The 14,848-nt window shown below is 43.6% G+C and overlaps 1 protein-coding gene across 1 annotated transcript; it reads right to left on the reverse strand.

Moving 5' to 3' along the window:
• Positions 1 to 472: 472 nt before the first annotated feature.
• LOC135521908 (tyrosine-protein kinase STYK1-like) lies at positions 473 to 14,824 on the reverse strand. Its single transcript, XM_064947715.1, has 10 exons — positions 14,383 to 14,824; positions 10,670 to 10,725; positions 10,306 to 10,491; positions 9,649 to 10,020; positions 8,908 to 9,089; positions 8,704 to 8,784; positions 5,767 to 5,975; positions 5,635 to 5,675; positions 5,365 to 5,461; positions 473 to 4,235 (listed from the first exon to the last, which is right to left on the reverse strand). The coding sequence occupies exons 1-10, from the start codon at positions 14,487 to 14,489 to the stop codon at positions 4,043 to 4,045; spliced, it is 1,524 nt and encodes a 507-aa protein (XP_064803787.1). The 5' UTR covers positions 14,490 to 14,824; the 3' UTR covers positions 473 to 4,042.
• Between the last annotated feature and the right edge of the window lie 24 nt (positions 14,825 to 14,848).

Genomic DNA, 14,848 nt, shown 5'->3' on the forward strand with positions numbered 1-14,848 from the left:
TGCACAAAAAGCTTATTTTTCTCAAATTTTGTACACATTTGTTTATATTCCTGTTAATGAGCATTTCTCCTTTGCCAAGATAATCCATCCACCTGACATGTGTGGCATATCAAGAAGCTGATTAAACAGCATGGTCGTTACCCAGGTTTGCCTTGTGCTGGCAACTCCAAAATGTGCAGTTTTGTCACACAACAGAATGCCACAGACATCTCAAGTTTTGAGGGAGTATGCAATTGGCATGCTGACTGCAGGAATGTCCACCAGAGCTGTTAGCATATAATGTCAATTGCTCTGCCATAAACAGCCTCCAATGTCGCTTTAGAGAATTTGGCAGTACGTCCAACTGGCCTCACAGCCATAGTCCATGTGTAATGGCATTGTGTAGGCGAGCAGTTTGCTAATGTCAACATTGTGAACAGACTGTTCCATGGTGGCGGTGGGGTTATGGTATGAGCAGGCATAAACTATGAACAACAAACACAATTGCATTTTATCGGTTGGCAATTTGAATGCACAAATATACAGCGATGATACAATCATTCAAGGCCAAACTCCTGTAACACCCGGCTTGTAGAAAAGCATTAAGTAGAAGTAGAAAAAAATTACAAGAGAATTCAAAAGACAAAAACAGCCACTGGCACAGAGTACTGCTGACCAATTCAGATGAGAAAAAGCATCACTGTGACCGGTTTTAATTGACATTGGTAAACTTCTATCTTGATTCACATTGTGGAGAGTGTGCAAATGACGTGACTACAGATGTGCTCATTTACAGTAGAACATCAACCACTGAACTCTGACCTTCCATATAGCTTGTACCAAATATCCCACTCAGGCCATTTACCATAGGACAAAAAATTGTCACAGTTCCGGTCTGCTTAAGGGATGGCACCATGGCATTAGCGGCTGAGTCTGGTCTTTTTAATTTCATTGATTGTTTATGAACCAGAAAAAAGGAGTGAGTGAGATTTTGCTTCCTCTTCTGGGAGGTTCCATGATCACATGACCTGACCAGAACAAACTGGAGGCAGAACCAGGGTCCTGAGTTTTTCCTGTTCACCTTACGTGGTCAGGAGAATTAAACTCTGGTCCTACTTATGAGACAGGCATATTTAAAGCTAGAATCATTAGTTGCTACATACATTTTTGGACTTAAAATGATAAATGAAGTGTCACAAAACAACTTATAAACACCTTCTAAACCTCTAATGAAGCCTGGTGTCTCCACCCATGTGTTCTTTCAGTCCCTCAAATCACAACAAAAATAATGATTTTTAGTTATATATTATTATTCCTATTACACAATCATTTTGAAGATGAGATTTGTAAACCTTCATAAACAGCAGTGATGGGCAACTCAAGTCCTCGGGAGCCGGAGTGGTGTCACTTTTCTCCATCCCAAGCAAACACAGGTGATTAAACTAAATGTATTCTAAACTGAAGATCCTGATTAGTTGATTATTGGAGTCAGGTACGTTAGCTGGGGCTAGGACACAAGTGTGACACCAATCAGGCCCCTGAGGACTGGAGTTGCCCACCCCTGATATTCAGTATATACACTACCGTTCAAACGTTTGGGGTCACTTAGAAATGTCCTTGTTTTTTAAAGAAAAACATTTTTTGGTCCATTAAAAAAACATCAAATTGATCAGAAATACAGTGTAGACATTGTTAATATTGTAAATGACTATTGTAGATGGAAACGGCTGATTTCTAGTGAAATATCTACATAGGCGTACAGAGGCCTATTATCAGCAACCATCACTCCTGTGTTCCAATGGCACGTTGTGGTAGCTGATCCAAGTTTATCCTTTTAAAAGGCTAATTGATCATTAGAAAACCATTTTGCAATTATGTTAGCACAGCTGAAAACTGTTGTTCTGATTAAAGAAGCAATACAACTGGCCTTCTTTAGACTAGTTGAGTATCTGGAGCATCAGCATTTGTGGGTTTGTTTACAGGCTTAAAATGGCCAGATAAAAAAAAACTGTCTTCTGAAACTCGTCAGTCTATTCTTGTTCTGAGAAATGAAGGCTATTCCATGCGAGAAATTGCCAAGAAACTGAAGATCTCATACGACGCTGTGAACTGCTCCCTTCACAGAACAGCACATACTGGTTCTAACCAGAATATAAAGATGAGTGGGAGGCCCTGGTGCACAACTGAGCAAGAGGACAAGTACATTAGAGTGTCTAGTTTGAGAAACAGACGCATCACAAGTCCTCAACTGGCAGCTTCATTAAATAGTACCCGCAAAACACCAGTCTCAACGTCAACAGTGAAGAGGCGACTCCGGGATGCTGGCCTTCTAAACAGAGTTGCAAAGAAAAAGTCATATCTCAGACTGGCCAATAAAAGATTAAGATGGGCAAAAGAACACTGGACAGAGGAAGATTGGAAAAAAGTGACAGACAAATCTAAGTTTGAGGTGTTCGGATCACAAAGAAGAACATTTGTGAGATGCAGAAACAATGAAAAGATGCTGGAGGAGTGCTTGATGCCATCTGTCAAGAATGGTGGAGGCAATGTGATGGTCTGGGGGTGCTTTGGTGGTGGTAAAGTGGGAGATTTGTACAGGGTAAAAGGGATCTTGAAGAAGGAAGACTATCACTCCATTTTGCAACGCCATGCCATACCCTGTGGACGGCGCTTAATTGGAGCCAATTTCCTCCTACAACAGGACAATGACCCAAAGACCCCCCAAACTATGCAATAACTATTTAGAGAAGAAGCAGTCAGCTGGTATTCTGTCTATAATGGAGTGGCCTGCATAGTCACCGGATCTCAACCCTATTGAGCTGTTGTGGGAGCAGCTTGACCGTATGGTACATAAGTGCCCATCAAGCCAATCCAAGTTGTGGGAGGTGCTTCATGGAGCATAGGGTAAAATCTTTTCAGATTGCCTCAACAAATTGACAACTAGAATGCCAAAGGTCTGCAAGGCTGCAAATTAAGGATTCTTTGACGAAAGCAAAGTTTGAAGGACACAACTACCTAGCCTGATGACTCCTTGCTGTCCCCAGTCCATCTGGCCGTGCTGCTGCTCCAGTTTCAACTGTTCTGCCTGTGGCTATGGAACCCTGACCTGTTCACCGGACCTGCTACCTTGTCCCAGACCTGCTGTTATAAACTCTCTAGAGACAGCAGGTGCAGTAGAGATACTCTGAATGATCGGCTATGAAAAGCCAACTGACATTTACTCCTGAGATGCAGACCTGTTGCACCCTCTACAACCACTGTGATTATTATTATCTGACCCTGCTGGTCATCTACGAACATTTGAACATCTTGGCCATGTTCTGTTATAATCTCCACCCGGCACAGCCAGAAGAGGACTGGCCACCCCTCATAGCCTGGTTCCTCTCTAGGTTACTTCCTAGGTTCTGGCCTTTCTGGGGAGTTTTTCCTAGCCACCATGCTTCTACACCTGCATTGCTTGCTGTTTGGGGTTTTAGGCTGGGTTTCTGTACAGCACTTTGTGACATAAGCTGATGTAAGAAGGGCTTCATAAATAAATGTAAAAAATCATAAAAAATGTATTATTATTTATAACCTTGTCAACGTCTTGACTATAATTCCTATTCATTTTGCAACTCATTTTATGTATGTTTTCATGGAAAACAAGGACGTTTCTTCATGACCCCAAACTTTTGAACAGTAGTGTACATCAGTGGAGCCTGCTGAGGGGAGGACGGCTCATAATAATGACTGGAATGGAATGGAAGGGCTGGAATTGAGTGAATGGAATGGTATCAAACAAATTAAATGGATACCATTCCATTCCCTCCATTCTGGCCATTATTATGAGCCGTCCTCCCCTCAGCAGCCTCTACTGGTATACACGATCAACTACAAACAATCAACTACAAAGTTGACTCAACGATTGTGTCTGTTCAACTATACCTATCTTAAGTCTATGGTACAAAGACAAAAAGGGCAGAAGGAAATTCATATCTTTCTGGAATGAATGGAGGCATACATATATAAACATCCACCGTCGTCCCTCGGCATAGTGCATTTCGTTGGACGGCACAGCCGCCACTCAGAAAACAGTGTAGCTGTTGGACTCTCCATATCCAGCCTCTTGCAGGTACTGCTCGATGTTGATTGGCTCAGGCACCTTGAGGACTTTGTCGTTGGCACTCTTCTCTCCTGAATGGAGCTTGCGGTCAACCTCAGCCAATGTGGCACGATCCTGCTCCTTCCATTGGCAGCAGGCCTTGATGATGGAGTACCTGTGAGAAGGGTGGGCGTGGTTAAGAGGGAATAGAGGTATATCTCAGTTAAAAAAACAGAGGATAAAGAACATTGTATCTGTCTGTCCCCTTTTGGCATCTGTGAGAGCATGGGCATGAACTAGTCAATTTTCTTCTTCTACTACTTCTATGAGTTGGTAAACAAACTGAAAGGGTGCACACTGCCACCTGGAGTGTGTTGTTTGAACAAGTATAAAGCCAAGGTTTGGGATTTACTGCCACCTGCAGTTATGGAATGTTTGCTCACAAGAACAGATGAAAGTATAATTACTTTATTCCTGGTACGGGACCTCCTATTAGTGCGTGCATAAATCATTTTATGTGCTTAGTCATTACTTACATATAGAATCCCTATTCATTTAATAGGATCTCTGTGGATCTAGTCGTCAAAATGTGTCAATGAACTTTTACAATGTATTACCTTTTATTGTGGCATGAACACAACCTGTCATGATGTTTTCACCTGATTGTCAAACAATCCCTTCAAAGGGCTCCTTTACTAGGCTATCCAGGCACATGAATCTGTTACACAAAACACCACAAAGTGTAATGACATAAGGCAAGAACTTATGCTTCCACTGCTGTCTGTTCTCATCTCGGTGTCGGATATTCATCTCTGCCTTGCCAAATGTTTGTGTTCTCGTCAAACCACATCACATTTTGGAACTATCACCTGTTTCCAAGTCAGTTTCGCTCATTTGTCATGCCTCTGACATTCGTTAATGATAACAAGAGGTGGAAGAGCCTACATTTTTATTACATTTTGTTTTAATTATTGCAATATGCTCATTGGTGTTTTACCGGTACGGTGTACCCCAACTATTTATTTTGCCAGGACGCCGTACCGCCTTTCCCCTGCTCATAACTATATTTCATTGGCCGATCCCTTCTGATCACCTGGATGGAATTATGTGACCCTTCCTTAACCCATAGGAAGTCCCACCCAGTTGACTACTTCAAAATTGTGAAATTCCTCAATGGTGCTGCCCATACTAAAACAGGCTTTTAGGAACTAGAGTCCTCTATCTATCTCTTTGAAGTCAGTCTAAAGAAGGCCCCTCTCCTGGCAATAACGCAGTAATAATAGTGATGTAAAATGGATAGTTACAGTGAGTTGGAGCAGTTGGCTGGCTTTCTCAGTGTTTTCCCTCTCTGGTGAAACTGTAGAAGCTCGTTGACGGAGATATCTGAAAACGGAGCATCACCTGAGAGAGGGAGAAAGAGAGAAAGAGGTGAGAGAAGGAAAGGTTAATGACACAAATTAGAGATTGTAGCTCAGAGAAAGAGATTATATCAGAATAAATGAGACTGGTTGTTATGTGTATCATTGGCCAAAAGGGGCACTCAAAGTCAGAAGAATAGATTTCATGTAACTCACCCAAGGTCGCCATTTCAAACAACAAGATGCCAAACGACCAGCTAGTGAGAGAAAGACAAACATGTATCAGTGTATTTTGCATATCTTGAAAATTGATTGAAATGTCAGCATAGACTAAGTAGGGTAACTTACACGTCACTGCTATGATTGGCAGGCCTCTTAGCCAATAACTCGGGGGCCTGCCATTTCTTCAAGCTGGGAACTTCAGTCTGAGTAGCTCCCTGGGTATTCCTGGTGTAGACCCCGCCCAGTCCCCACAGCTTGGCCGTCAGCTCCCGGCTGACCAGTACGCTGTGAGCACGGACGTTGCCATGAAGAAGGTCTCGGCTGTGGAGGAACTCCTGATTGGATGACAGGGGATAACGTGAGGTCAAAGGTCAGAGGTTAAAGCTGTGGGACAGTGTCATATCTCAACATTTGTAAATGATTCCCTTTCATTCAATTAGTCTCTAAAGTCCACAGTGACTTTGTCCTCTTGTTTCCTTTCCCTCATCTGTACAGAATATACAGGACAGGTGCAGTACACTGACATACAGGAAACGTACCATGGAATTCAGCTGACCAAATCAATGCAGAGAAAGAAAATACATAAGCACAGGAAGCCACTGTGGAAAATACATAAGCACAGGAAGCCACTGTGGGAAATACATAAGCACAGGAAGCCACTGTGGAAAATACATAAGCACAGGAAGCCACTGTGGAAAATACATAAGCACAGGGAGCCACTGTGGAAAATACATAAGCACAGGGAGCCACTGTGGAAAATACATAAGCACAGGAAGCCACTGTGGAAAATACATAAGCACAGGAAGCCACTGTGGAAAATACATAAGCACAGGAAGCCACTGTGGAAAATACATAAGCACAGGAACCCACTGTGGAAAATACATAAGCACAGGAAGCCACTGTGGAAAATGCATAAGCACAGGAAGCCACTGTGGAAAATACATAAGCACAGGGAGCCACTGTGGAAAATACATAAGCACAGGGAGCCACTGTGGAAAATACATAAGCACAGGAAGCCACTGTGGAAAATACATAAGCACAGGGAGCCACTGTGGAAAATACATAAGCACAGGAAGCCACTGTGGAAAATATATAAGCACAGGAAGCCACTGTGGAAAATACATAAGCACAGGGAGCCACTGTGGAAAATACATAAGCACAGGAACCCACTGTGGAAAATACATAAGCACAGGGAGCCACTGTGGAAAATACATAAGCACAGGAAGCCACTGTGGAAAATACATAAGCACAGGGAGCCACTGTGGAAAATACATAAGCACAGGGAGCCACTGTGGAAAATACATAAGAACAGGAAGCCACTGTGGAAAATATATAAGCACAGGAAGCCACTGTGGAAAATACATAAGCACAGGAAGCCACTGTGGAAAATACATAAGCACAGGGAGCCACTGTGGAAAATACATAAGCACAGGGAGCCACTGTGGAAAATACATAAGCACAGGAACCCACTGTGGAAAATGCATAAGCACAGGAACCCACTGTGGAAAATACATAAGCACAGGAAGCCACTGTGGAAAATACATAAGCACAGGAAGCCACTGTGGAAAATACATAAGCACAGGAAGCCACTGTGGAAAATACATAAGCACAGGGAGCCACTGTGGAAAATACATAAGCACAGGAAGCCACTGTGGAAAATATATAAGCACAGGAAGCCACTGTGGAAAATACATAAGCACAGGGAGCCACTGTGGAAAATACATAAGCACAGGAAGCCACTGTGGAAAATACATAAGCACAGGGAGCCACTGTGGAAAATACATAAGCACAGGGAGCCACTGTGGAAAATACATAAGAACAGGAAGCCACTGTGGAAAATATATAAGCACAGGAAGCCACTGTGGAAAATACATAAGCACAGGGAGCCACTGTGGAAAATACATAAGCACAGGAAGCCACTGTGGAAAATATATAAGCACAGGAAGCCACTGTGGAAAATACATAAGCACAGGGAGCCACTGTGGAAAATACATAAGCACAGGAACCAACTGTGGAAAATACATAAGCACAGGGAGCCACTGTGGAAAATACATAAGCACAGGAAGCCACTGTGGAAAATACATAAGCACAGGAAGCCACTGTGGAAAATACATAAGAACAGGAAGCCACTGTGGAAAATACATAAGCACAGGAAGCCACTGTGGAAAATACATGGGCATGTTCATGGTTTGGTTTGAACATGGGGCATGTTCATGGTTTGGTTTGAACATGGGGCATGTTCATGGTTTGGTTTGAACATGGGGCATGTTCATGGTTGAACATGGGGCATGGTCATGGTTTGATGGTTTGAACATGGGGCATGTTCATGGTTGAACATGGGGCATGGTCATGGTTTGATGGTTTGAACATGGGGCATGTTCATGGTTTGATGGTTTGAACATGGTGCATGTTCATGGTTTGATGGTTTGAACATGGGGCATGTTCATGGTTTGATGGTTTGAACATGGGGCAGGTTCATGGTTTGATGGTTTGAACATGGGGCATGTTCATGGTTTGATGGTTTGAACATGGGGCATGTTCATGGTTGAACATGGGGCATGTTCATGGTTTGATGGTTTGAACATGGGGCATGTTCATGGTTGAACATGGGGCATGGTCATGGTTTGATGGTTTGAACATGGGGCATGTTCATGGTTTGATGGTTTGAACATGGGGCATGTTCATGGTTTGGTTTGAACATGGGGCATGTTCATGGTAGAACATGGGGCATGTTCATGGTTTGATGGTTTGAACATGGGGCATGTTCATGGTTTGATGGTTTGAACATGGGGCATGTTCATGGTTTGGTTTGAACATGGGGCATGTTCATGGTAGAACATGGGGCATGTTCATGGTTTGATGGTTTGAACATGGGGCATGTTCATGGTTTGATGGTTTGAACATGCGGCAGGTTCATGGTTTGATGGTTTGAACATGGGGCATGTTTATGGTTTGATGATGGGGGATGTTCATGTTTTGTAAATGGTTTAAACATGTTGATTTCTGTGACAGAAACATGTGGCAGAAACACATTAAGTCAACATATTACCATAGTCTACTCACCAGAGCAGAGGCTACCTGTTTGGCCATGGTAAATATACGTCTCTCTGTGATCTCACATGGAGGGTCCCCGCCCACACCATCCTTACATAACACACAAAGAGAATCAATTTATACCGCAAAACATCCTTATCACAAACAGCTCCTAATTCTACTATAAATAATGGGCAAGTAGAGACAATGCCTCATGGGTAATGTGATTCCTACCTGTCTGCACCGCCACAGGAAGCTGAGCAGATCTCTGTTCTCTAGCTCCTCAACAACGGTAACTAGGGGCACACGCAGAGAGACCACGCCCAGGAGCTCCGGCAGGAAGGGGTGTGGCCCCAGCTGGGACAAGAAGGAAGCAAAGCCCAGGAAGTTGTGCCTCTCTGTGGCGCTCGCAGAGTCTGAGGGAGAGGAGGAGGAGAGGAAGATGAAATTGCCTGCCAACATGCTGTGTGAAAACGGCCTTCCAAAGCCTTTGATAAACAACTGCTATGGCTGAACATATTTTGTCTGTATCTCAAAGCCTTGAAGCAGACTTGCTGTTCCACTTGGTAATTACATTTCTGAAAGGGAGGTCAGAGAAACAGGTTGTAGAGAGACCAGTTTTACAAAGTAAACAGTTGCTGAAATTATGGTGGTGATTGTCTAACATTCCACAAGCACCAGCCACACCTATTGAAACTAGGGAAGAAACTGCCTAATGACGCTGTTCCCCCATTCAATGGCTCTTTACAGTGGCTGTTTCCTCACTTCTTGACCATGCTGGAAAAGATTGAAGTAACATGCTTTGACTACAAATTCTACCTTACACTAATGTCAAACCTAACTTTAACCCTTATCCTAACCCTAAGTAGTTCTGACAATATCACCACTTTGGTATGCTAATACACTGCTTAAAAGACATTATTAAATAGCTTGTTTCAGTAGTAGCTGTTTTTCATCTCCTCCCACTCCTCTCACCGTTGAGCACTCGGAGCACAGCGTTCCTGTTGTCCATGCGGGCCCTGTAGAGAGAGACAGCCTTGTCAGAGTGCAGGGAGAAGGCTGCGGGCAGCGAGGCCACGAGGTTGAAGGACTCTGGCAGCCTCTGGCGAGGCAGCTCCCTGGGCTGGACCATAGGGGTGAAGGAAGTTGTGAAGGACTGGGGTGGGGGGCTGGACGGGGAGGATGGGGTAAAGGTCTTGGGTGGGGGGATAGGGGGGAGAGAGGGAGTCCTCACAGAGAAGGAGAGACAGTTTGAGGAGGGGTGGGAGTGAGTTGGGGAGAAGGTAGAGTAGGAGGGGGCATCGAGAGCAATAGTCTCATGTTCCAGGGGGTTGATACCCAGGGGAGCTGTGGAGTGGGAGGGGAGGATGAATAGAGAGAGGAGGGGGAGAGGACAGAGAGAGGAAGAGGTTATTACCTGACGTTTAGAAGTAGATAGCTACATTATAATAACAGGCTTGATTCTGTTCATTACTAGCCTGTGCAAATAGAATAAGCGCCTATGTTGTTGACATAGACAGAAACATACACACTCATTACCGCAAATTACCTACAGTGTTTCACTATGAAAACAGTTTTTCAAAGTCACATCCTTGAGCACAAATACACATACACACATACACACACACTCACCATCAATGCCGTGCAGTTGTCTTCTGGAGCGCTGTGATCTGGACGTGGCCACAGTGTTCTGTGGTCGGATGCGGTCCACCTTCTCAGGACAGTACCGTAGCAGAATGATGAAGACCAGCACGACCAGGAAGCTAGCCAATAGGAGGATGGGCACGATGATCACTTCTTGCTCGTACACACTGATATCTGAGGAACAGATGTGAGCATTAAGACAACGAAGAGAGATAACTGTGTGTGTGTGTGTGTGTGTGTGTGTGTGTGTGTGTGTGTGTGTGTGTGTGTGTGTGTGTGTGTGTGTGTGTGTGTGTGTGTGTGTGTGTGTGTGTGTGTGTGTGTGTGTGTGTGCAGTGTGAGTAACACTTACTACAGATGGTGTCTCCCGGTTTACAGCGGGAGTCTACTTCTGACATTGAAGACATTCTAACAACAAAGCAAGGCAAAGTGGGTAAAACATGAGGCCTTGTAGGTTACAACATTGTACAGTACCAGTCAAGAGTTTGGACACCTACTCATTCAAGGGTTTTTCTTTATTTTACTATTTTCTACATTGTAGAATAATAGTGAAGACATCAAAACTATGAAATAACACAAAAAAGTGTTAAACAAATCAAAATATATTTTATATTTGAGATTCTTCAATGTAGCCACCCTTTGCCTTGATGACAGCTTTGCACACACTTGGCATTCTCTCAACCAGTTTCAAGAACAACAGTCCATCATCACTTTAAGACATGAAGGTCAGTCAATCCAGAAAAGATCAAGAATTTTGAAAGTTTCTTCAAGCTCACTGGTCACCATAGCAGCACCCACCCGTAGCACGCGCTCCAGCAGGTATATCTCACTGGTCACCCCCAAAGCCAATTCTTCCTTTGGCCGCCTCTCCTTCCAGTTCTCTGCTGCCAATGACTGGAACGAACTGCAAAAATCTCTGAAGCTGGAGACTCTTACCTCCCTCACTAGCTTTAAGCACCAGCTGTCAGAGCAGCTCACAGATCACTGCACCTGTACATAGCTCATCTGTAAATAGCCCATCCAATCTACCTCATCTACCCCAATCTACCTTTGTACCCCAGTATCTCAACTTGCACATTCATCTTCTGCACATCCTAACATTCCAGTGTTTAATTGCTATATTGTAATTACTTTGCCACCAGGGCCTGTTTATTGCCTTACCTCTCTTATCCTACCTCATTTGCACATGCTATATATAGATTTTTCAACTGTATTATTGATTGTATGTTTGTTTATTTCATGTGTAACTCTATGTTGTCGTATGTGTCAAACTGCTTTGCCTTATCTTGGCCAGGTCGCAGTTGCAAATGAGAACATGTTCTCAACTTGTTATGCACTTGAGTGAAGACCCAAAAGCGGTTTAACAGAAACAGTGTTCTTTAATGAGAAAACAGGAAAGGCATAGATCCTCTTCAGACGTTGACAATGGCACAATAGACTACCCGCAGAGAGGGCGACAAATGAAGCATAAAGTCCCTCTGATGAATAGCAAGAGAGTCCCCTTCTTAGCAGCAGAGGAGAATAGCTGGGTAGCGGCGACAGGCTGCAGGTCGCTCTGGGTAGGCACGGGTCATAGAGGAACGGTGGTACCTGATCACACGTAGCATCAGATGAACTGGACACAGTGCAAACGAAAGACAGTTAGTAGTGTACAGGATGCACCTGCCAGGCAGACTCCGACAGGATAGGACTAGGAGGAAGCAAACGAGACGATAGCTTGCTTCTGGCATGAGAAACACAAACGAGAATCTGACACCGAAAGTAGCAGGAACAGAGAGAGAAATAGAGACCTAATCAGAGGGAAAAAAGGGAACAGGTGGGGAAAGGGTGAACGAGGTAGTTAGAGGAGATGAGGAACAGCTGGAGAAGGAGAGAAAGAGAAGGTAACCTAATAAGACCAGCAGAGAGAGACAGAGTGAAGAGAAAGGACAGGAACAGACATAATAAGACATGACACAACTAGCCTATCTGGTTAAATAAAGGTGATTTATTTTTTGAAGTGCAGTCGCAAAAACCATCTTGTGCTGTGAGGAAACTGGCTCTCATCAGGACAGCCACAGGAAAGGAAGACCCAGAGTTACCTCTGCTGCAGAGGACAAGTTCATTAGAGTTACCAGCCTCAGATTGCAGCCCAAATAAATGCTTCACAAAGTTCAAGTAACAGACACATCTCAACATCAACTATTCAGAGGAGACTGCGTGAATCAGGCCTTCATGGTTGAATTTCTGCAAAGAAACCACTACTAAAGGACACCAAAAAGAAGAAGAGACTTGCTTGGGCCAAGAAACGTGAGCAATGGACATTAGACCAGTGGAAAATCGGTCCTTTGAGATATTTGGTTTTAACCTCTGTGTTTCTGTGAGATGCAGAGTAGGTGAACGGATGATCTCCACATGTGTGGTTCCCACCATGAAGCATGGAGGAGGAGATGTGATGGTGCTTTGCTGATGACACTGTCAGTGATTTATTTAGAATACAAGGCACACTTAACCAGCACGGCTGCCACAACATTCTGCAGCAATACATCATCCCATCTGGTTTGCACTTAGAGGGACTATCATTTGTTTTTCAACAGGAAAATGACCCAACACACCTCCAGGCTGTGTAAGGGCTATTTAACCAAGAAAGAGAGTGATGGAGTGCTGCATCAGAAATCCTAGCCTACCACAATCACCCGACCTCAACCCAATTGAGATGGTTTGGAATGAGTTGGAACGCAGAGTGAAGGAAAAGCAGCCAACAAGTGCTCAGCATGTGAGAACCCCTTCAAGACTGTTGGAAAAGCATTCCTCATGAGGCTGGTTGAGAGAATACCTAGCGTGTGCAAAGCTATCATCAAGGCAAAGGGAGGCTACTTAAAAGAATCTCAAATATAAAATATATTTTGATTTGTTTAACAGTTTTTTGGTTACTACATGATTCCATAAGTGTTATTTCATAGTTTGGTGTCTTCACTTTTATTCTAAAATGTAGAAAATAGTAAAAATAAATTCAAAACCTTGAATGAGTAGGTGTGTCCAAACGTTTGACTGGTACTGTATGTCAAGAGATGACATTCAATCAGGTTTAAAACAAGGTTTCAGTGGCAGACAGCTCAGTGACTGGGGAAAGAATATTCACGTAACACATCCTGTTTCTTTTTTTCCATGAGGAAAGGTCACACTTACACACATAACCCGCTTAAACATTAAAACACAAGAACGGATGAATCACATGAATGATGAACAACATAATCCTCACATGATGGCCAGTAATAGTGAGTTTCAGATCCTATGTTTATAGTGGACTAACTAGATCAGATCCTGTGATGTGAATTAAGATTGAGATTATGATCAATTTATTCGTCAGGTGTACACAAAGTCCAACTGAAATTGGACTTCTGTTTTATCCCAACCACTCCCCCAAAAGACACGTTTCACCTTACAGGAACCTAGCAAGTACCCTCAGAGATTCTCACAATCAATCTGAGGTGTGCCTAGACACTAATACAATGTGATTATCATACACACACACAGTCACCTCCAATTTATTCAGAAATTACAAACTTAAAGGAAACCAATTGTACTAACTTAAAGGAAACCAATTGTCTCTTTGTCCTGTCAAGTCTTTCTATTCTGCTCTCTCAACCTCCCCTCCCCGTTTCACTCACATACACAGCTCATTGTAGCTGTGAATGCAAAATTATATGCCCAAGCTTCACAAAAGGGCACAACCTGGTATGAAGCATCACGTTGCAGGACCAATGCACATCTGTACACCTATGTGGCACAGCATCTGGGGCTTCTGCCTTGTTTGGCATTAACACATTACTACCGTTTTACTGCAGGCCAACTATGAAAATGTGTCTCCCAGTTACACAAGGAAACAATCTCCCTAATCACCTGTGTGTCAGTGCAGTGATTACTTAACTTGTCCGGCTGCATTTTTTTCAACCAGGTAAAGCACAATGACACACACACAATCGCTCTCTATCGCACATATACAGTAATGGAACCAAGATCTAGTTCAGACAAATTATAAAACAATCACATAGACAAAGTAAACACACAGTGTAGTCATCTTACCTCTCTCCCTGCGTGTGTGTGTGTGCCTCAGACCTTAAGAAATAAACCTTAACAATCCAGTGATATAATCCTTGGCCCTTTCCGTCACAGAAAGCATCACATTTCATACATTTTCCCTGTTGCGTCAGTGTGTGTAGTCCAGGGTTAGTGTCGTGGTTCCTCTCCCATTCTCTACTCTCAGGGGGTTTGTCAGGCTCCCGGGATTACGGTTGTGCGGCTCTGTGTTTGTGTAAGTCACACGTTCAGTGTCGTCTCAACCCCGCCCTCATCACCTGCACTACAGCCATCTTTCTCTCCCACCGTTTCTCACTCCATTTCCTCCCTCATCCAGGGAGTCTATCGTAACATTAAACCAGTTTAGTGGACTTCTCTCTGTAGAAGTTATTTCCCTCCTTATTCTGTCTTGACCTGTCAAACTCTCGTTGTGTTTGCTAGCCCTTTGTCAACTATCTTTTGTCTGGGGAAA

This window comes from Oncorhynchus masou, chromosome 30 (assembly GCF_036934945.1).
Source record: "Oncorhynchus masou masou isolate Uvic2021 chromosome 30, UVic_Omas_1.1, whole genome shotgun sequence".
Taxonomy (NCBI): Eukaryota; Metazoa; Chordata; class Actinopteri; order Salmoniformes; family Salmonidae; genus Oncorhynchus; species Oncorhynchus masou.